At 44.3% G+C, this 23,323-nt stretch overlaps 1 protein-coding gene across 16 annotated transcripts in view; it reads right to left on the reverse strand.

The window, feature by feature from the left end:
• LRRC7 (leucine rich repeat containing 7) overlaps positions 1-23,323 on the reverse strand; it is a 503,433-nt gene that overhangs the window by 251,850 nt on the left and 228,260 nt on the right. For 15 of the 16 annotated variants that reach the window (XR_011021947.1, XR_011021946.1, XM_068239239.1 and 12 more), the window contains one exon: positions 7,544-7,746. Coding sequence is in view for 14 of the 16 variants with exons in the window: in XM_068239239.1 (XP_068095340.1) it covers positions 7,544-7,746 (203 nt within the window). In the remaining 2 variants the exon portion in view is untranslated. Of the gene's footprint in view, positions 1-7,543; positions 7,747-15,647; positions 15,679-23,323 lie in introns of those variants that run through there. The other variant, XM_068239243.1, reaches the window with a different exon arrangement.

The following is a 23,323-nucleotide window of genomic DNA, read 5'->3' on the forward strand; positions in this document are numbered from 1 at the left end:
CCTTACTGTACTCCACACGCTACCAGGAGCTTCATCACTAACAAGGGAAGAGATACCTGGGAGTGCGTACAATCCCGTGGGAGGACTGTGACGATACTTTTATTGGTGATTGCAAAGTGGAAGTGGTAACACTGCATTCTCTTTTGTTTATGTTCACATTATTCCTCATTTTCCCCAAGCTGCATATTTGTACAGTACTGTAGATACAGCACCGGTGCTGTTCTTGTCTTACAAATGTTATCAGGCATCAACTCACCTGCAACCAGCCTGAAGAGAGCAGCCGACCATGGCTTTCACACTGACATGTAACTCATGCCCTACCTAATGTTCAGAGTCGGAGTCACGTAGGGGCCAAAAAACATGTTTACTATAACAGAAGTTTTATTATATCAGAGTTTACTATACCAGACGTTGCTCCAATTGACTTATAATGAAGATTGGTCGGGACCTGGAATGTTTACTAAATCAGAGTTTATTATAATGAGATTATACTGTAACTCTTATGTAGTAAGAGAGCGCGAATGCTGTGTTCACCAGCAGCATGTGCAAGACAGGTCCCGTCTGTTGGGTGCCTGGAAGTAACTGATTGGAGTTGAGTGGAGGAGTTGGTAACAGTAAACCTATACAGAGCTCAGGAATCCTTTAGACTGTTTACCATTTCATGAGTAACAGGCAGCGTATGATGTCAAATTTAAAGGCTCCAAAGAACTGTCCAGTTTAGGGCAAATCAGTTCACTAGGTTGGCAAATTGGGTCAATCTTCAGCCTTTGCCGTTTTGCCAATCCACACAATAATAGCAGCATGTGGTCTACAAGAGACTAAAGAGAAGGCCATCAGTGGTTCTCCATAACAGAAGAGCAGGATGAGGCATCAGGCAGGGATGTAGCTTGAAGTAGTTGGGCCCCTTGAAAAAATTGCCGACCCCCCCTGCAAAGCCCTCTCCACACTACCCTCTCCTCCCCCTCTTCCCTAACTGCAAGGCATTAGTGTGCATTCTCTTGACCCCACCCCACCAGTCCCTACCCACCCCTTACTCCTCTCTCCACTGTAGGCGGCAGAGGCCTTGGGGGTTATTGTTAGATGTACAGTACGTATATATACACCGCGGGTAGGTTGGGCGCACGGTGAGCCGAACGAAGACTCAACCTGCTGCCGCTAAAATTCCAGGCGGCATTAAACACTAATCCCCCTCCGAGTTGCAGCAACTTGGAGGGAGAAGTAATTCATGGTCCGGCAATTGCCGAAACCCCAAATTACCAGTGCATGGGCAGTGGGCTTTAGCATTACTGCTATAGCAGCGCCCAACTCAGATGCTATGCAGCTGGCGCCAAAACCACCTCGATTGTTATGCCTGCGACAACAGGGATAAGTGAGGCTGAATACCATGGAAATGAAAGGGCATGGTTGTAGAGAGCAGAACAATAGAAAAATAAATGTGGGTAAGAAGAGGCACTATGGACAGGAAAGGAAAATGCCCTCATAGACATCAGATGAGACTCAGCCTACTGGACCAATGTACAGGAGACACAAAAAGGAAACCGAGAGGCCACAATGGTGTAGTACGTTAGTTTGCAGGTGTTGAGTAATAAAGATTAATAAACTATACTCACAAACACAGGTTACCATTCAGGCAACCACTATATGGGCAGGTGAGGAGATTAGATCTGACCCCACTCAGGTTAAGAAGTCGCGCTCTGTAGACACAAAAAAAGGGGGTTACACCCCTCCACCAACCATATGAACTGTCTGTAAGTTAGAACAGAGGCACCAGTACAAGTATAAAATGTATTAAAAACCCTTTAAAAGAGGAGGCCAAATGGCGCTTGGCTTCCTGACGTTCTGCAATAGTTTGCTCCAATTACTGCCTGATGAAGCAGGATTGAACCTGTGAAACGTGTTGCATTGTGGAGTATATGAGTAAAGCTACTTGTTGACAATAACCAACAGAATTGTGTCTATATTGGGGAGGTAAGACCACCACTACTTTTTTTAAACTTTTTTAATACACTCCATACTAGCACTGGCGCCTCTGTTCCAACTTAGAGTTCATACTGAACCTATGTGTTCAAACTCGGTCATCTGTCTGTAGCCGCGTCTGGTGCAAGAGCGAAGCATCAGTGAGTATGACAGCACTCGGCTTTGCATCTTACATATATTTGCACTAATGTGACTACATCCAGCATCCCCAGGCTCATGTTCCTTTGTGGCTCGTGAGCTCTGCAATGCCTCATGCATTTATATTAGAAAATCTATTCTCCAAAGTTGATTTCCTATGCTTTGAAGTTGGCTGTTTTGGTGCGTCGCCTGCTTGTGACAGAATTATGATGAACGCTTGATAAACTGAAATTTTTATTTATTCGTCCAAGTTATGCCTCGGAGCGTGGAAAACAGACGATTGCTGGTGTAATTTTAAATGAGGTGCTCCATTACTTGTTACGCAGGTGTGCTAATAAGAAAAATGACTGCAATAAATGAACCGTTGTTTGGACTTTGTAGGATATGTTTGATTTCAGCAGGTACTTAAAGGAAACACGAGGTGAAAATAAACTGATGAGATAAACAATTGTATCTATCTTCCTTTTTCTATAAATGACTTTTTTTTATATCCCACAGTTTTATTGTATATTTAAATCTATGTTTATACTGCTTTATTGTCTCTGCTCAATGACACATTCATTGAATAATGCCAGAGCTAAAATCTATGAACTATTGACCCTTTTTATTTCTTTCCTGCGGGCAGGAGTCATTTTCTGCTAGAAAAGTGTTTTATGGCTGTATTTCTTTATTGCTACAGACCGACCCAGTACAGGCGCGGAGGTAGGGGGGGTCGGGGTAGGACAAGTGCCCCAGGGCGCCTGGTCCCCAAGGGCGCCCAGCTGCGCTTCGGGGTTTTTTTTTTTTTGCGGGGGGGGAGCAGCGCAGAGAAGAGGGAGAGCCATCTCCCCCCTCCTTCCCTCACCTTAGGTGCTCTCCCTCCCTCGCTGTCCCCTCCAATGTCCGGGTGGCTGGCAGCGGCGGGCGGAACTCACCTCCGTCTCGCTCCAGCGCCGGCCGGAAGTTCGAGTGCGCAGCCGCTACTCTGGTCTGGACCAGACCAGAGTAGTGGCAGATCCATCCGGCGCTGCGACAAGACGGAGGTAAGTTGCGCCCGCCGCTGCCAGCCACACGGACATTGGAGGGGACAGCGAGGAAGGGAGAGCAGCTCTTCCTCTTCTCTGCGCTGCTCCCCTCCTGCTGGGGAGGGGGACACCTGACCTGGCTAGTGGCTACCTATTCTGGGCACATATACCCCTAACTACATATACTGGGCATATATACCCCTGGCTACATATATTGGGCACATATACCCCTAACTACATATACTGGGCATATACCCCTGGCTACATATATTGGGCACATATACCCCTAACTACATATACTGGTCATATACCCCTGGCTACCTACTCTGGGCACATATACCCCTGGCTACCTACTCTGGGCATATATACCCCTGGCTACATATATTGGGCACATATACCCCTAACTACATATACTGGGCATATACCCCTGGCTACATATATTGGGCACATATACCCCTAACCACATATACTGGGCATATACCCCTGGCTACCTACTCTGGGCACATATACCCCTGACTACATATATTGGGCACATATACCCCTAACTACATATACTGGGCATATACCCCTGGCTACATATATTGGGCACATATACCCCTAACTACATATACTGGGCATATACCCCTGGCTACCTTCTCTGGGCACATATACCCCTGGCTACCTACTCTGGGCATATATACCCCTGGCTACATATATTGGGCACATATACCCCTAACTACATATACTGGGCATATACCCCTGGCTACATATATTGGGCACATATACCCCTAACCACATATACTGGGCATATACCCCTGGCTACCTACTCTGGGCACATATACCCCTGCCTACATATATTGAGCACATATACCCCTAACTACATATACTGGGCATATACCCCTGGCTACCTACTCTGGGCACATATACCCCTGGCTACCTATTCTGGGCACATATACCCCTGGCTACCTACTCTGGGCACATATACCCCTGCCTACATATATTGGGCACATATACCCCTAACTACATATACTGGGCATATACCCCTGGCTACATATATTGGGCACATATACCCCTAACTACATATACTGGGCATATACCCCTGGCTACCTACTCTGGGCACATATACCCCTGCCTACATATATTGGGCACATATACCCCTAACTACATATACTGGGCATATACCCCTGGCTACCTACTCTGGGCACATATACCCCTGGCTACCTACTCTGGGCACATATACCCCTGCCTACATATATTGGGCACATATACCCCTAACTACATATACTGGGCATATACCCCTGGCTACCTACTCTGGGCACATATACACCTGGCTACCTACTCTGGGCACATATACCCCTGCCTACATATATTGGGCACATATACCCCTAACTACATATACTGGGCATATACCCCTGACTACCTACTCTGGACACATATACCCCTGGCTACCTACTCTGGGCACATATACCCCTGACTACATATATTGGGCACATATACCCCTAACTACATATACTGGGCATATACTCCTGACTACCTACTCTGGGCACATATACCCCTGGCTACCTACTCTGGGCACATATACCCCTGTCTACATATACTGGGCACATATACCCCTGGCTACATATACTGGGCACATATACCCCTGGCTACATATACTGGGCCTATATACCCCTGGCTACATATACTGGGCACATATACCCCTGACTATATATACTGGGCACATATTATACCCATGGCTACATATACTGGGCACATATAACCCTGACTACATATACTGGGCACATATACCCCTGGCTACATATACTGGGCACATATACCCCTGGCTATATATACTGGGCACATATAGCCCTGACTATATATACTGGACACATATACCCCTGGCTACATATACTGGGCACATATACCTCTGGCTACATATACTGTGACACATACCCCTGCCTACATATACTGGGCACATATACTCCTGGCTACCTGTTCTGTGGACATCTCTACCCCTGGCTACCTGTTCTGGGGACATCTATACTGCTGGCCATCTATTCTGGGGACACCTATAGACCTGGGGCTACCTAATTTTGGGGAAGCACTGCTGTCAGATTGAGTGTATTTTGGGGAACTGCTGCCAGGTGAGAGGTGTCTACCATATTAAGGGGGCATTCTGCCTATTTATGTGAAATGCTGTCTATTTATGTGCCTCATGACTGCTGAATTTGTCTTGTTGCGGGCCTCATGGTTACTGAATTTGTCTTGTTGGGGGCCTCATGATTTGTTGGGGGCCTCAAGATCGCTGAATTTGTCTTGTTAGGGGCCTCATGATTGCTGAATTTGTCTTGTTGGGGGCCTCAGGATTGCTAAATTTGTCTTGTTGGGGGCCTCATGATTGCTGAGTTGGTCATGTTGGGGGCCTCATGTTTTCTCATGATTGCGGAATTTGTCTTGATGGGGGGGGCTCATGATTTCTGAATTTGTCTTGGAACATGCTGGAAGGTACATACTGAGGGAGGGTGGGTGAGCGTGAGCCTGCTAACCTCCATGTACATTTGAAGGGGCGTGGCCAAATGTGGAGCACCCATAACCACGCCCACATTTGGTCACGACCCTTCACCTTAGGGGGCGCAATTAATAGTCTTTGTCCCCGGGCGCTGAAAACCCTAGCTACGCCTCTGACCCAGTACTGACCCACACAGAAACTATCACTTGCATACCTGATATCATAGTTCTTGCGAACCGTCCGGGTTCTGTTGATCCCGTCACTGGTATCAAGGAATGAGCAGCTCTGGGGCGTGGGGTCTAAGCAAGCACAGGTCTTCACCAGCGCAAGGAATGATGGGCCATCAACCCTAGTGGGTGGCAGACTATGTTGCTGCCTGGTGCTTGCCAGGTCACGACCCCCAGGACTACCGTACCAGTGACAGGAAGAACAGGGGGTACCTAACGGGATAGGAGCAGTTTTGAGCAGAGCAGACCGTAGTGCTATCAGGCCAGAACAGGCTTGCTGGGCAGGAAGGCCTAACCTATAGTAATCCCAGGAAGGATACTGACTGGAGGAGTTTCAAGAACAGACAGGCAGGGGAATCCCAGGAAGTATACTGACTGGAGGAGTTTCCAGGAGGGAAAAGACAGGCAGGGGAATCCCAGAAAGGTATTGACTGGCAGGAGAAGTTCCTGAAGGGGAAAAAATAGGGAGGGGGAATCCCCAGGATTGGAGCTGGTTGGAGGGGCTCCCAGGAGGGGAGCGAACAGCTGGAGGAATCCCCATGATTGGAGGTGGTTGGAGGGGCTCCCAGGAGGGGAGCAGGCAGCTGGAGGAATCCCCATAATTGGAGCTGGTTGGAGGAGCTCCCAGGAGGAATCCCCGGGATTGGAGCTGGTAGGAGACTGATAGGAAAAGAACCAGGGATAGGTAGACAGGCTGACAGAGGACTGACAGGCACTGATAGGCAGACAATGGGAGCCTAAGTTAGGCAAATGCAGGCTGACAGGGAGTAGCAGCTAAAGGTAAGCCAAAGGGATATGCCAATAGGGGCCCTGGAGAGGCAACCTGGTCGAGAAGGGACAGGGAATGGTGACGGAACGACGTGGCTTTGACCAGGGATGCAACAGCATCCTAACAGTGAGTGCACAGGGCTTAAATACCATGGCTCTCAATTAGTGAGCATGCAGTACCGTCCTCGGCCACTACAGAAAACAGAAGAGAGGCGTGCATGCCTAACAACAAGGGATGCCGAACCCGGAAGTCCGTCGTGTTGGCGTCCCTCTGCCATGCTGGTTTTGCACAGGAGCAAGCCCAATCATGCACAGCTGTGCTTCGGATACACGACTTATATCTATGTCCTCGTGGCTTAGATGAAGTCACAGGGACATAGATATACTGTAGTTGTGGAAAAAGTGGTTAAGGTCCAACCCCAGACACTGACACGTCCCCGGTTCTGGCAGTCAATCAATGGCAGAGTTTAATTTTAATACTGTAGAAACTCCTTGATGAGATAATATCAAACAAATTGCTTTAAAAGTACCTAATCAGGAGCTTCTTGCCACCACAAGTCATTTCTTGCAGCACAGGCTGTTAGGACTACAGGCTTGAAGTAGGGCACCTGCCACCTAAAGTCCACTACTCACTGATTGATGAACAATTACATTATGGAATAGTTTGCTGAGCTCCCTAAATTCTCATTGAATGTATACTTTATTTGCTTTGGACCAAACCATATGACTGATATTCATGACAAATTTGACTTTAACCCAATTCTGAACAGAGTTAGAGATAGAAAGTGGTTGATTTCAATTCTGGTAGCTCCAAACATACAAAAAGCCAGTCTGTGATTTAACTTGTGGACTACAACAAACCTAAGATACCATATTTTGGTAAATGTAATGACTACTGTATTTATGGTTTTACAAATGTGGTGGGCCTGAAACAGGCTCAGAGGAGAGGTCCCATATATTACCTTGGGTAACTCTTCAATCTGATTGGCATCCAGATAGAGCTCCTCTAAAGTTCTTTCAAAACTGAAGACCTCTTTAGGCACCTGCTGCAAGCTGCAGTGAGAATAATCCAACACCGATATGATCTCCTCTTCACCCCGAAAACATCTGCATGGTACGAGTCGGCCAATGATCTTCCGCTTAGTTGTCATCTCCAGACACTGCACTGTAAACAGAAACAGAGAAAGAAGTATGATCTAGTGTGCCATGCAATGGAAGCAGAACCATTAATAAAGTGTTGCTCCCACTAAAACATGAAAAATAAAACATTCTCTAGAAGTTGTTAAGGCCTGTCAACATTCAACCTGTTCTATACACTCAGTGATTGGTTGTGACAGTGCCCCAAGTATATGACTAGTCTGTCTTGAAATGGGCTCATTCAACACCAGCGAGCATTACATGATGCCAAAGGGGTGATTCACAAAACCTCCAATTTTTGTCTTCTTACCTATTTCTGACCTTGGTCAAATCACTTTTTCTCCCAGGTCTTTACCTAGGTAATCTTTTCACACTTTGTCAATAAAATGCCTTTTAACGCCTTTTAAGGCACCAGCAAGCAAGAAAATACCCAGGATTACCAGGATTATTTTTGAAAGTACTTTTCACCTATTTTTTCAATCCCAATGTGCTGAAAAGTTATTTTAAAGACAAGATAAAAAATGATCTACTAGGAGAAAAAATGAATTGAATAAGGGCCCTCAGGAATAAAATTACTTTTTGTTACTTTCCAAGAAATTATTCATAATTATCGTAACCTAATGAAAGATTTATATAAATATCGTAAAAAAAATAAAATAAGATAAGTTGAGATTTATGCAATCGCTCTCAGTCAAAAACAATGGGTTTATTTGTTACGGTTCTTCCGGACTGGAGGCCATACGTGACATGCTAGGACAAACGTTTATGATATCCTGGATCAAATGTAGCTAAAGCCAAATATGCAAAAAAAATCTGTGATTTGACGGCTTTTGCCTTTGCAAATGGCGAGAGAGTTTTTTTTCTAACTAATCTAGACTGTCCTTGATCTATTGAAAGAAACACACACACTTGCTAATTCAGTATGACTTCATTGAGGTTTGCAAGCTGTTGACAACTGATAACGAACGCCACAGCAGAACTTTGAGGTTTCCCACCAAACCTTTAAAGCCTTTCCTCCCTTTCCCCATAGGTGCCCCGCACAGTCTGGTGGTCCATCTGCCAGGGGTGTGGCCACCACGATCCTCACCCCCACACAACAGTGCAGCTTTCATGACTCCACACCCAGAAACAGTGACCACAAGAACACCTCATCTGGAGGGTGTGTCCTTTTACAGGATGATAAGCAGTTGGGGCCTCCTACAGCTTTGGGCCTCCAGCGGCCACAAAGGCTGCTCCTCCAAAAGTGACACCTTAGATTTCCATTCATCTTCAGCCTGAATAAATAAGGCATTCTAATCAGATCACAATAAAATCAAATTACATTTACCCACTGCTCTGTTTATTATGCAGCCTGCAACCTTCCCCTGCATTCTCCAATATAATATCCAATATAATAATAAATGTTTCTGCTGTAATAAATGTTATCTCAGTCAGCCTGGCTCTATTTGGTACATTGCCAAGAAGGAAGCTTGTTATCTCCCCTCCCACATTCCTGCTCCTTACTGATTGGCTGAGGACAGTTCAGTGAGCTGATCTAGGCTGTGTTCACGTGTATTTACAGAGCAAGCTAGATATGACAGTGCAGTTTCTAGGAGAAGAAAAAAGAGTAAGGGAGGAAATGACATCAGGATTGGCTTCAGTCAGAGGGAATAAAAATGGAAAATGCCTGACTGAAACAGTTTTCTCTTTATTTACCATGTAAAATTCACTGAAATAAAAAAGGACAGTACAATGCATATGTTAGGTAAGTAGAAGAAGTATTTACTTATATATGTTTTTTTCCTGGGATAGTATGGCTGACCCTTCTGCTTTAAAGTGGATCCGAGATGAAAAACAAACTATAACAAGTAACTTGTCTATATATCTTATCTAAAGTTTAGATAGTTTACACAGCAAATCTAGCTGCAAGCAGCTTTATTAGAAAATTATTATTTCTTCCTGTGATACAATGACCGCAGCCATGTTGTTTGTAAACATTAAACAGAGGCAGGCTTATATGCACCATCAGCACTCAGACTGTGAAAAAAACCTAATCCCCCCTCCTCCCATCTGCCTCTGAAATCAATGGCTAGTAACACCTTCTCCTCCCCCTGCCCAGACTGAGCTCCCATGAGCCCTTGCTACTGCCAAGGCTTTCTGAAAACCTGTGGGTGTGGTTTATTTAGTTTATAGGGAATTAGAGTATTAAAACAAAAACAAAAAAGTATTTGGCTTGAGGAATGCCCTATAAACAATAGGAAAGGAACACAATTATGCAATGAGTAAAAGTTCACCTCGGATCCACTTTAACTATTCTGTTTAAATTGAATGTCTTTTTTTCTGTGAATGTGAGGCCAAACAACCAGCAAAACAGGCATGCATAATACATTTTACTGTATTCTAATTTGCACACAAAATAAATCCCACTACCTAAAATTAAAGTCACTTGGCAGCTTTCCAAAAGCTTATATAGATAAAGGCCTTTACTTCTGCCTGACCTTCCTTTTCTGTGCTTTAATGTGAAATAGTGGAAATGAATTATGGGAAAGTTATATAATGCTGAGCCAGGTACAAGAATTCCACTCAACTAATTGCATTCTCGAGAATAAGCCTATTAAGTGTGTTTGATGTTACAAGCTAGTGCTTTGGAAATAGTTCTTCCTTGTTATCCATAATTTCAGACATATGTTCTGCACTTCTAAAGGGATCAATTTATTGAAGAACATTGTAAAAAAAAATACACCAAATGCAATTTCTTTGTAAAAATAACCATGTAACCCAAACTCAATTTTAACATAAAGAAGACCTAAAATATCACAAATGTCTTTTGCTGTGGTACCATACCTCCATTTGCAATACATATATGAAAAAAATGACTTTTATCCACGGTGTTCAGCCCAAAGGCATAACTACAGGGGAGCAGATCCTGCAACCGCAGGGGGACTCAGAGCTGTAAGGGGGCCCCAATTACTACTTCTCTCTCTCTAATAAAGGGGTCCATCCTTCAGATCAGGTGTTTTTGTGGCTACACTTCTTTTGGGTGTGAAGATTACAATGGCCAACCTGTTTTATGACCCTTGCTCTTTCTTTTAACCTCCTTGCCGGTCTAAAAAATCCAGCAAGGAGGCAGCGCCGCACTTTTTTTTTATTTTTATTTTTTTAAAATCATGTAGTGAGCCCAGGGCTCGCTACATGATAGCCGCTGAGCGGCGGCATCCCCCCACCCACTCCGATCGCCTTCGGCGATCAGAGTATGCAGGAAATCCCGTTGAGAACGTTGAGAGCCATGGCGACGGGGCGGGATGACGTCACCGACGTCATGGACGTCATAGGGAATCCCGATCCGCCCCTCAGCGCTGCCTGGCACTGATTGGCCAGGCAGCGCAGGGGTCTGGGGCGGGGGAGCGACTCGGCGTGGCGGATTGCGGTGGATCGGCGGTGATCGGAAGTTACAAGCAGCTAGCAAAGTGCTAGCTGCTTGTAACAAAAAAAAAATTATGCAAATCGGCCCAGCGGGGCCTGAGATATCCTCCTGCGCAGGTTACCCCGAGCTGAGCTAGGGATAACCGGCAAGGAGGTTAAATGTTTGTAATTGTCCCCCATTGTGATTAATAAAGGACTTTATATTTATAGACTCACATCCTGGTGCAAATTTCGGTTGTTCTTTCTATAATAGCAAACTTGCAAGATGGGCAGCAAGGCTGTGAGATTCACATGTGATAAACTCTTATGTAGCATCCAGACTCCAGTATTGCAACTGGGTAACTGCTGTTCCACATACACACCCTCCAAAGCCAGTCCATATACATCACAAGATGATTCAAGGATTGAACATTACTGCCCAGTCGAGCTCTCACCACCGCTGGGCACCAGGGCTGGGCACCTTGGGTTTGGCACTTCCTCCTGTTCCGTCCTAGGAGGGCTGTATTGAACACGCTGCCACCTGGGAGCAGCTAGCTATAAAAATGGAAGGAAGGGGTGCAGTCTGAACCACGAACACCATTCCACATTTATACACAATGGGAAAATTGAACTTACAGTTTTGTACACAGCAAAAAGAGATGGCAGCGCATTGAAAACCAAGCTGCACCTGACTGACACCGGCTGCATAGGTCTGTAAAGCCTATTAAAGGCACAACAGTGCTTGTTACGGCTAAAACACACTGCACCCCTTCTGTCCACTTCCAAAGCTTAACCTTAACCATCCCCTCCACCCAGAGCTAACCGTAACCCTTCCTCCCCCACGGCTAACCTTAACCACCTTCCCCACCCCAAAAAAGGAAATTTTCCCTACTTACTGATAAATACAATGGGCTTTATGGGGGCGCTCAAACTACTGCCACTAGCGACTGCCCACATTTCCTGCTTCCCTCCTGAAGTGTCTGTCTGTGTGGATTTTTTTTAAATCGGTGTTTATTAAAAAGAAATAAACTAAACGTCCAGTACAGCAATGCGGTCATATAACGTACATGTACCAAATTGCACACTTTATCAAATGACCATACCCTAAATAAGAAACTCAGCAGGATAGTAATGAATATACCAAACCACATAAACTGTGCCTAGGGGGTATGTAATACTGTAATTGAAAAAAGGCACCTCATAAGGAATAAAACCAATACTCATCAGTCTACAAAGAGAAGCATGTTATCTTGGTTACCTGTTGAAATGTTGCCAGACCTGGGGTAACAAGCACCCCACCCCATATTCTGTCAAATGTATGTGGTGCACCCTGTGGTATTGTCATTGATCTATAGAAGCAGGGAGATAATTTTTCCATGTAACAGGATAAGCTTCTGTGCTTGGAATAAATATCGTTAAACCATAATCTGAGAAGCTTCATCTAAATCAGAGTTTGTTAGCAAACCCAATTCACATAGTTGAGCAAGTCTCAGTCAAATTGGTTTTCAAGGCACTATGCAATAAATTGAGAACTCCCGCCCATTACCTATGCAATCTAGGGCAATGCCCCATTTACAGCGCGGGCCGTCTGGATCATCTCTCCTACCCATACAATGCATATGTTTTGGGGTTAAACACGTTCTGTGGATAATATTGAGTTGCAACATTTTCTGAGATGTGTTAGTAGAGACAGAGGGAACCGCCTGTAGGATCTCATCCCATTCTTCCTTTGTAATATCTAAGGTCGTAGCACGATACTCAAAGCTTTTCATAGGATACAAAGATAATGGCATCACATAGCAGGAGGATAAAAATCCTAGTCGTAAAGTAAATTGGTGTTTCCTTGATTTTAGCGAAGCTGAAAAAAATTGGCGCAGGAGATGCCTTGGAAAAAAGGGCATCGCTCTAGGTGCCCATAATAAGAGCTGTGATTTGTGGCAATGAACGAAAACTTGAGCTTCCAGGAGGGCCCAATAAAATCGCCGGTGCGGAGGTTTCCAGCAAACTGCAGCATTAGGCCTCGTTCATGTGATGTGAACGAGGCCTTACATAGCGCCCAAATTCTGTTTATTGTCTCAAATCAATTGTGGCTCAATGACAGAGGGGTAGGTAAAGGTTCGCCGATACGGTGGGGTGGGGGTGGGGTCTAATATAAGTGTTAGGCACCACCGGGAAGGGGGGGGGAGTTATGGGTTAGGCGCCACCTGTTGAGTGTTAGGTGCCACTTGGGGGGTTTAAGGGTTAGACTTAGGTAGAGGGAGGGTTAAGAGTTAAGTACTGGAAGAGTTTGGTATCAGTATGGGGAAGGTTAGGTATTGGTAGAGGGAGAGTTCTGTATGAGAGTAGGGTTACGTTAATTCATAGTTAAATATGTGTAAAGATTACTGATATTTTACTATCCTAATTAAGCTGTAGAATATCTGTAATTTTACTGATATTCTACAAGTTTAAATATCCTGCACCTCTTTTTTTCCGAGCACCTTTATTACATGAAAAAGATTTTAAGAAAGCGATGCCATTGTGTGGTTTATGGTAGTTGGGACACCTCACATGAGCGTTTCTGCAGTATGTATTTTATCGAGTCAATGGCATGGTTTGGGAGGTACTTTTTTTTTTAATATCATTTTAATCCATTTGAAACCTCACAGTCTACACTGTCTTGCCATTTTTAGGACACTTCCTAGGAAGATATATTTGGTATTCCCTGAGGTGAAGGAAGATTAGTTGCCTCCAACTACCCTGCAACAAAAGTGTTCTGATGAAATGTGAGGGTGGCCCGTGTAATGCGGGTCGCCCCAATGGTGGGCTGCTGTCTATGAAGTGCAGGGAGCTCACATACACAATCCTGTATGTTCACAAAGGTGTTTGCAAGCTCTAAAGAAATTGTAGGGGATATTTTCTGGATGTTAAAAGGTACGATTCTTTTACTGTTAAACAAAACAGGTGCTTAGGTTTCATTATTTAAACCAATTTTCAAAAATATGTCTCCTCAACAGAGGTAAATATCTGAAAAGAGTAAAGGTGCATAAGAATGCAAGTTATTGTTCAATTACTGTCCCTTGCAGGAATTGGAACTTGATCCCTCGGGCTGTAGTTTAGAGCCAAGTGTTGTATAGATGCGTTGCTAGCATGCAGGCTAGAGACACTTTCTGTTGCTATGGGCAACGGTGCAGCTTTGAGTAGGTAGGCTGAAGAGGGGAACAGTGGGTTTGGCTGAAATCATCCTGTGCTCTGGATCTCTCAGCCATCCATTGGGACCACTCTACACATGCTAAACCAAGACGGGGCAAATGTTTTGACTTGTGTGCCACAATGGGTTTTTAAAGTGACAGAGGGTCCGGACCAGTATAGGTAGCAGATTTGTCTCCTACCCAGTACTGAAGCCAAATTCAGCTGCTCCCCCGATAGGTAGCAGATATGTCCCCAGTATTCCCCCTAGTATAGGCAGCAGATGTGTCCCTCCCTTACTGTAAATCCAGTCCTGCACTGGCGGGCTGGATTAGAAAAAAAATGGGCCAGATATGGCCGGCTGACAGTAGTTTACGAAGCAGGTGGTTTCGGCACCCAATGCTGAGCGCCTGAGCTGAGCATCGCTATAGCACTAATGCTTTAGTGTGCCCCTGGCAAGGGACATTCAGGGTTCCAGAAATCACTGGGCCCCAAATTACTCCTCCCTCCATGTTGCTAATACTCGGAGGAGGAATAGTATTTTACACTTTCAGGAATTCAGCTCACCCTGCACCTAAATCACTGGCAGCGTACTAATACATACACCTGGTTCAATAGTCTGGACAGACAGATCCTCCACGTCATTGCCAGAGGAAGCGGATACGCACGCGAAACGTGCTGCATGTGCAGTATTTGTGGCTGTTTTTTTTTAATACAGAACTGTTTTTGAAATTACACATCTTGTGTCTGAATATCTAGATTTTTATACGTATATTTAAATATTTTATTCTGAATGGCGCCTCTGTACCATCAAGCTCAAAAATTAATACACAAGTGTACATTATACTTTGCATGCAAACCATATTGGAAGCTAAAGTTCCTCCTAGCGTAATAAATGTTAACACTTGTTTTGGATGCAGGGCATGCATTTTTCAGTCTAGCAGAGGCAGTGTATGCCTGTGCGATTAACCACTCAATTGCAGCATGTGTTTAGGGATGCGCAGCCTTTCCCCCACTGTTTCTTAACTCTGTAAGTATGTAACTATCAGGTTAGCTGCTCCCAGCCCCTCCTCCTGAGTTTCCTGTTTGCATGATAAGTAGTAGCAGATTTGCATATGATTTGCATCTAAATTGAATGCGAAGTGTGCAGAAAGTCTATTTAGGTGCTGCACACACGAGCTGGTGGTCATTTCAGATGCAGCCTTAGTGGTATGCGCTGGCGTTCTCCTCGCAATACACAAGCGTAGTTTACCCACATGCCTGTGCAAGACTCTGGGCAGAGAAGCCCTGGGCCCATCTAGAGCCATCTAGCATGTGACAGAGGCTTAAAGAAAACCTGAACTGAAAATTAAAAGTCAAAATAAACATACACATACTTACCTCCCATGTAGTCTATTCCTCAATCTCTCTCTCCTGTCCCGCGTCATGTTTGTCCACTGTGATCAAGAGAATTCTCCGTACTCCATTTTGAAAATGGCCACTACCCCATAACAGCTTCCTGGTCAGCACACAGTTAAACTGTAACATCGCCCACTTGAGCCATAGGGAAACATAGACATTACCGGGCACATCAGTCATCCACTCAGCTGTAACTGACAGCAACTGATATATAACTGACAGCAACTGATATATTTCAGTTCTGACAAAATGTTGTCAGAACTGGAAGGGATCACTGTCAAAAGAAAATGTTGAGCTTCTGAGAGGAACTGATGGCAAGATAACTATGTAATGTCCATTTGAAGTTACCTCGTGTTTATTTTAAATATTTTTACTCAGTACAGGTTCCCTTTAAAGGACATCCATGGTGAAGATAAACTGATGAGAAAAACAATTGTATCTATCCTCCTTCTCCTAAAAATTAAGTTTTTTAGATATCCCACAGTTTTATTTTATATTTAAATCTAGTTTAAGTTTTACTTTTTCATTGTCTCTGCTAAATGACCCCTTCATTGAAGTATGCCAGAGCTCAAATCTATGAATTATTGACCCATTTTATGCTCTTAGAAGTGGTTTGCTGACAGAAAAGTGTTTTATGGCTTATTAGTGAGGGTTATGTTATAGTCTGACCCAGTCCGACCCGGTCGCGACCCGGACAGAAACCGTCACTTGCATACCTGATGTTTAACTCTTTCAGGCAGAGAAGGAAAAAAAGGAACACAGCCTAGTTATTTGTGTGCTTGGCACTGTAGATACACATGTCTATCTCATCATGTCACATGTCACTTGGGATGTCCTTTAATGCAATGTAAACTACTGAGATATTCTTTTTTCCTTTTTATTCCAGTTGTCTGGTTGATCTTTTGGCTCCAGTATTTCTGAGTCCCACACTTAACGAAACATGCAAATTAGCAGAATCAGAGTGAAGTCAGACAAGCCAAACTGCTTATTAAATATGAGTCAATGGTACATAAGCTATTAAAGAATCGTCATAACAGCAAGGCAAGTAGAGTTAAAAAAAAAAAATTGACTCACCAGTAATAGTCTCCATATTTCAGTCACTACAGATTACTGTTCACTTTATAGCACAGCTGTAAAATCCCATCATCTTATCTAATAAATGTCTATTTGCTCAGAATGTGAAAATTGCCTTCAAACCTCGCTCTAGTAAAATAAACCTAATTTTTCTGGAAAATAGACCATGGCAGCCGTCTGTATTTCATGCACAGTCTTCACAAAAATCCAGCCGCACTGTCATGGAACTGATGTAGCATATGAAGGTAATAAGGCTCCAAAATAGAGAAAATAAGCAGCAATGACAGATAAATTGCACCTGCCATGCCATAGGCTGGAGGTAAAAATGCTACTTTTCCTACAGCTCTCCTTACAAGAATAAAGGGATAGCTTTCATAAAGCATCCTGAAGTTCCCAAAGTTTAAACAATAATAATGGGGCATACGTACATGTGTACTTACCCCTGACACTGCATGCTGTCTTTGGGGTACCCCCCCATTCCCAATTTCAACTGTGCTTCCCTGAGCTGTAAACAAGCAGGGCCGGATTTAATCCAAGGCCGCATAGGCCATGGCCTAGGGCACCACAGGATCAAGGGCGGGTAGGCAGCAAGCTATACTGGAAGGAGGGGGTCATCAGACTGTCAATTCGGAAGGGGGAGGGAGGGTCATCTTGCTTATCATACTAGAGGGAAGGAGTCATCAGGCTACTTATACTGAAGGGAGGGGGTCATCAGGCTACCTATACTGAAGGGAGGGGGGGTCATCAGGCTATTTAAACTCTAAGGGAGGGGAAGGGTTATCTGGCTACCTATACTGGAGGTGGGTGGGGGAAGGGTCCTCTGGCTGCCTGTACTGGAGGGAATGGTTAACGGACTGCCGCCTATACTGGAGGGAGGGGGAAGAGTCATGTTGCTGCCTATACTGAAGGGGGCGGCTTCTGACAGTGGCTCTTGGCGGCAAAGAGTACAAATCCAGCCCTGTAAACAAGCAATTTTGAACTGCACATATGGGAGTTTAAAAATGAATTGTGCAGTGAAAGAAAGCGCTTGTGCACCTCTATTTGCTTTTGTGCATGAGCACTTCCCTTCGCTGTGCATGTCGGTCGCAACTTGCACATATGCAGTTGAGAATCTCACGTGCACAGTCATATGCACATGTTCTGAGTTATTCTATGGAAAATAATGAAGTGTATGTGTAGTATGGATTATGAATATAACATTAATAGTATAGAAAAGTCTCTTATTTTTATTTTCAGTTTTATAACTTTCTTTTTAAGATTGCATCAGACTGTCACTGCTGCTGTTTAGAATCCACACTCTGCTTTGTTTAGCTGAAAAGGATACAGAACTAATGACCCTTTGAACTTCCCTGCAGTAAAACCTCAAAAGAATTTGTATCCTTTGCATAGATAACAACTCAAGTCTTTTAACTCTTGCTGCACTAAAAAAACAGAAAGGGACTTTAATAACTTCTTAGTGTGGGTAATACTTTAGTGTATATGCTTATCCCATCATGTCACATGACACTTCAGGTACACAATAAATGGACTTGGTATAGAGACCAGAGGGGCCCTGAAGACAAGAAGCAGTTAGAGGATGGTCAACAGAAAGTAATCTAGCTCACGATTGGCTTAATTCACATTTTTCCCCACTTCAGAGGTACTTTAAAGACATTACAGTAAAACATGAATATTTTGAACATCTTTTATGCTGATTCACAGACTAATGCTGGTTTCTGGCAGCAAGAACTGCAGGCAGAGACACCAAAAGCAGAAGAAATGCCAAGGTCCTGAATGCAGAGAGGACAACAGATATTGCATTAAAGCTACTTCTTCATATGGGATTTCATTTCTATCATTTATCATCTACACCTGGCTCTGTCTTTTACTAAAGGTCCAATCAGTGCTTGTTGCTGTTATTTATGAATCGCCTAGGACACACTTCAAGTGTTCCTGAGGACTCAAGCAGAAGTATTTGATGAAATAAATGTAATTGCTGATTTTTGGCATGCTATTTTTGGGTGTGAATGATGATATAATCATGGAACCAGGGCTGGTCCTTTGACATCATTTGTATGCCTTGATATAGACAGTGATAATGTTTGGCTGAGCTAGAGGTCTGAGATTAGGTTTAAAGCTAGGCTGACATTTAGTTACATCAAAAACATGGGCTTAGAAGAAGAGTTAGGGCTTAAATTGAGTTTAGGCTCTCTCCAGGCCAGGTGCTTGCCTGGCCCCGGCCCTGTGCCTGCTATGGATGGCTTTGGCACACACGGACGTAGGCACCTGCGGTATTAATGGATGGGATAAGGCTTCGGGTAAGAGCTAAATTTAAGAGTTAAACTGATGTTATGGTTCATGCGTTTGAGGAACAAGGCTAGAAGCTTATCGTATATACTGTATATTAAATATACTAGTCACATAGGCAAAGCTCCTGATGAAGCAGGACCTTCCTGTGATGTGATTGGTCCAGGCCAGACACCCCGACTAAATAACGCACAGCTGTCACCCCCAAATAGACATCGCAGAGCTCCCACTTACTACGATACGTATTCATAATTATCATTCTGGATAGGCTACATCTTCCTATATAATAATATGTAAGTATCGCTGCATCCTCTATTGTCCCTGTGTCCGTGCGTTTGCACTACTGCGCATCTGCAGCACGGACAGCTGTTGGGACAGGAGGACAAGGTCAGGTAGCCGGGTGGGCGTGTGCGCGTACGGGTGGGTGTGCACATGCGCACTCATATGTGCCAGTGTGACAGAGACCTAGACCTTATGTCTACTAGATATTGTATACGCTTGTTAATTAATTGAGAATTTTGATTACAGTGTTTACTCATGCTATCAGGTTGTGTAAAGTGATATAAATTTTTTTATAGCACTTTATGATTATTTTAGCACTAGGATCCTCATTTTTTTATGAGGAGCTTCTATTTATTATGTTTATTATGGCACATAGCAAGTCTAGTTTTATTTTCACATTCTTTGCTATATAATAAAAGCTTACTCTTTTATTCTCATAATGTTTGTCAACAAACTGTATCCTGATTTAAAATGCTCTACTGCAGTAATTTCTGGAGGGCTGTTAAGGGTATTGAAGTAATGTTCTGTTGCTGTAAGCTCATTGATGCCGTCTATGGTGCTGTTACTGTGACGGTGTCCATGGTGCTGGAATTTGGCTGAGCTGCAGAAGTGCTGTCATGCTGTCCATGGTGCTGGAATAATGCTCAGATGCAGAAATGCTGTCCCTGGTGCTGGAATGATGCTCAGTTGCAGAAGTGCTGTGATGCTGTCCATGGTGCTGGAATGATGCTCAGTTGCAGAAGTGCTGTAATGCTGTCCTTGGTGCTGGAATGATGCTCAGTTGCAGAAGTGCTGTAATGCTGTCCATGGTGCTGTAATGATGCTCAGTTGCAGAAGTGCTGTAATGCTGTCCATGGTTCTGGAATAATGCTCAGTTGCAGAAGTGCTGTAATGCTGTCCATGATGCTGGAATGATGCTCAGTTGCAGAAGTGCTGTAATGCTGTCCATGGTGCTGGAATGATGCTCAGTTGCAGAATTGCTGTGATGCTGTCCATGGTTCTGGAATAATGCTCAGTTGCAGAAGTGCTGTCATGCTGTCCATGGTTCTGGAATAATGCTCAGTTGCAGAAGTGCTGTAATGCTGTCTGTGGTGCTGGAATGATGTTCAGTTGCAGAAGTGCTGTGATGCTGTCCATGGTTCTGGAATAATGCTCAGTTACAGAAGTGCTGTAATGCTGTCCATGGTGCTGGAATGATGCTCAGCTGCAGAAGTGCTGTGATGCTGTCCATGGTGCTGGAATTTGGCTGAGCTGCAGAAGTGCTGTAATGGTGTCCCTGGTGCTGAAATGATGCTTAGCTGCAGAGGTACTGTGGTGCTGTCCATGGTAGTGTGGATGACGTCCGCAAACTCCCAGGTTAGAAAAGTCCCAAAAACTTTATTCATGAATCACAGACACAGCATAAAAACAGCTGACATGTTTCAGACCAGTGCAGCGCTGCCGTAGATCGCAGAGCTGTACTATGTAAATAGACAGCGGTTTCGCAGTCTAACAGTCTCCTAGCAGCGATCGCCGCTGGGAGGCTGATGCTGGAACGGAGCTCCGTCATTCAAGCAGGGATGTGTGCACATCGGTGCATGCGATCCCCTGCAATCTCCGCCCCTAGGACTTCACACCAATTGGCATGGAGTGGTCCTTGGGCTGCCATCACGTTCATGCAAATTGGCATAGAGCGGTCGGCAAAAGGTTAAGGCTATGAGTAAGGACATTTGGTCCGAAACATGTCTTTTATGCTGTCTTTTTACGCTGTGCCTGTGATTCATGAATAAAGCGTTTTGGGTCTTTATTAACCTGGGAGTTTGCAGACTTCGTCAATACTACAGTTCTCAAGGATCTTGGCACCTACAATCAGGTGGAGAGGTAGAGAGGTGTTTCCCCTTTCTTACTTCATGCGGAGTTAGGCTGAGCTGCAGAAGTACTGTTAGGGTGTCCATGGTGCTGAAATAATGCTTAATTGCTGAAGTGTAGTAATGGTGTCCATGATGCTGAAATGATGCTCAGCTGCAGAAGTACTGTTATGGTGTCCACGGTGCTGAAATGATGCTCAGCTGCAGAAGTACTGTTATGGTGTCCATGGTGCTGAAATAATTCTTAATTGCTGAAGTGTAGCAATGGTGTCCATGATGCTGAGCTGCAGGAGTGCTGTGATGATTTTCATGTTGCTGAAAAATGCTTCGCTGCAGAAAATCTGATGGTGTTCATGGTGCTGAAATAATGATTAAAGCTTACCTAAAGTAAATAAAAGTTGCCAGTTTAACTTCCCTGGTGGCTTCCTCAAGCCCCCTGAAATCCTCTGGTCCATTGCAATCATTCCATGCTACTCTGTTCAACAGCAGTACCCTTATAAAAGCTGGCTGACTGGGCCAGTTGCGGGCTGTCAGAAGGGCACTGCTGCTTATCGGAGCATAGCAGAATGATGGCAAAGGACCAGGAGGACTTCAGTAGGCTGGAAAAAGCCCCATGTAAGTTAAACTGGCAGCCTTTATTTCATTTTATGTTTCCTTTAACTGTAGAAGTGCTGTGATGGTGTTCATGGTGCTGAAATGATGCTGAACTGAAGAAAGTGCTATTATGGTGTCCATGGTGCTGATATGATGCTCAGCTACATAAAGTATTGTAATGCTCAGCTGCAGAAGTCCTGTGATGGTGTCCATGGTGCTGAATTGAGGTTCAGCTGCAGAAAAAGCTGTGGTGGCATCCATGGTGCTGAAAAAAATCCTCAGCTGCAAAAGTGCTGTGATGGTGCCCTTAGTGCCGAAATGATTAGCGTGGATGGATGTGTTTCATTCAACTCCCATACTTTCATGTATAGCCGAATTCGAACACCAACACTAGAAATGATGGTCCACAGCAAAAGTGGTGTGTTGGCTAGGGATACTCTTCCCAGTAGCTACCTAGTCGTAGCTACTTGAATTCAAAAAGCTTGTGCTTCAATCACGCTCCAATCACGCTTCAGTGTGCGCTCCAATTGTGTCGCACATTGCCCTTCAAGTTGCATTTCATGCCACTACCTCGCTTTCACCTTCCAGGTTGAAGAAGGAAGCATGGTAGTGACTGGAACGCGACTTGGAATGCAACGTGCGCTGCAACTGGATCTCTTTGGACAGCAGCATAGGTAAGTTAACCCTCCCGCACCCGCCCCCACAGCTGTGGTAATTAACTTTTCGATTCCGAGAAGCTATGGGTAGGTAGCTACTCGGAAGAGCATCCTTAATGATGGGGTTCATGGCGTTGAAATAATGCTCAGCTGCAAATGTACAGTGGTAGTGACCATGGTGCTGAATGTATGCTCAGCTGCAGAGGTCCTGTGATGCTGTCTATCGTGCTAACATGATACTCAGCCACATAAGTTCAGTGAATGTGTCCAATGTGCCGAAATAATGCTCAACTGGAGAAGTTCTGTGATGGTGTCCATGGTGCTGAAATGAAGCTCAGCTTTTATCACTGTCTCTCTTTTCCTGTCTCCAGTGACACTGGGACTAACCCTAAATCTTGAATTTCCAGGAAAAATCTCACCAATTTGGACACAGACATCAGCACAAACCCAGTAAAAAATTTCCAAATTTTTTGCACACTTTTCAAAATAGCTTGGGGAGCATTGACATAGATTATATATATTTTTTTTATTTTAATAAAAGTGGAGTTACACTTTAAAAACCTAGTTGTATGATATTAAAGCCTTCCAAGATGCCCTTGTGTCTCATTTACCACGGCGTATACCAAGCCATCTGTCTGAACGCCTACGTAAGAGATGCACATGAATATACTGTAGTAATGTCACAAAAATTGATGTGGCGTATAAAGACATTAAGGGATGTAAATGGGGAAAGTAAAAAGATGAATGCCGATGAACTGCACCTGCTTGTGAGTGTTTTACAGCCCGGAGGTAAATTCTACAGCTCCTTCCATGCATCAGTTTACGAACATGAAGAATAACGGCTGTTGACATTCTTAAGCACCAGATGCTGAATCCAAACTGGGATGAATGTATTCTATTGATCTCACCTCCAGAAATG

Source organism: Hyperolius riggenbachi, chromosome 6 (assembly GCF_040937935.1).
Source record: "Hyperolius riggenbachi isolate aHypRig1 chromosome 6, aHypRig1.pri, whole genome shotgun sequence".
Lineage (NCBI taxonomy): Eukaryota > Metazoa > Chordata > Amphibia > Anura > Hyperoliidae > Hyperolius > Hyperolius riggenbachi.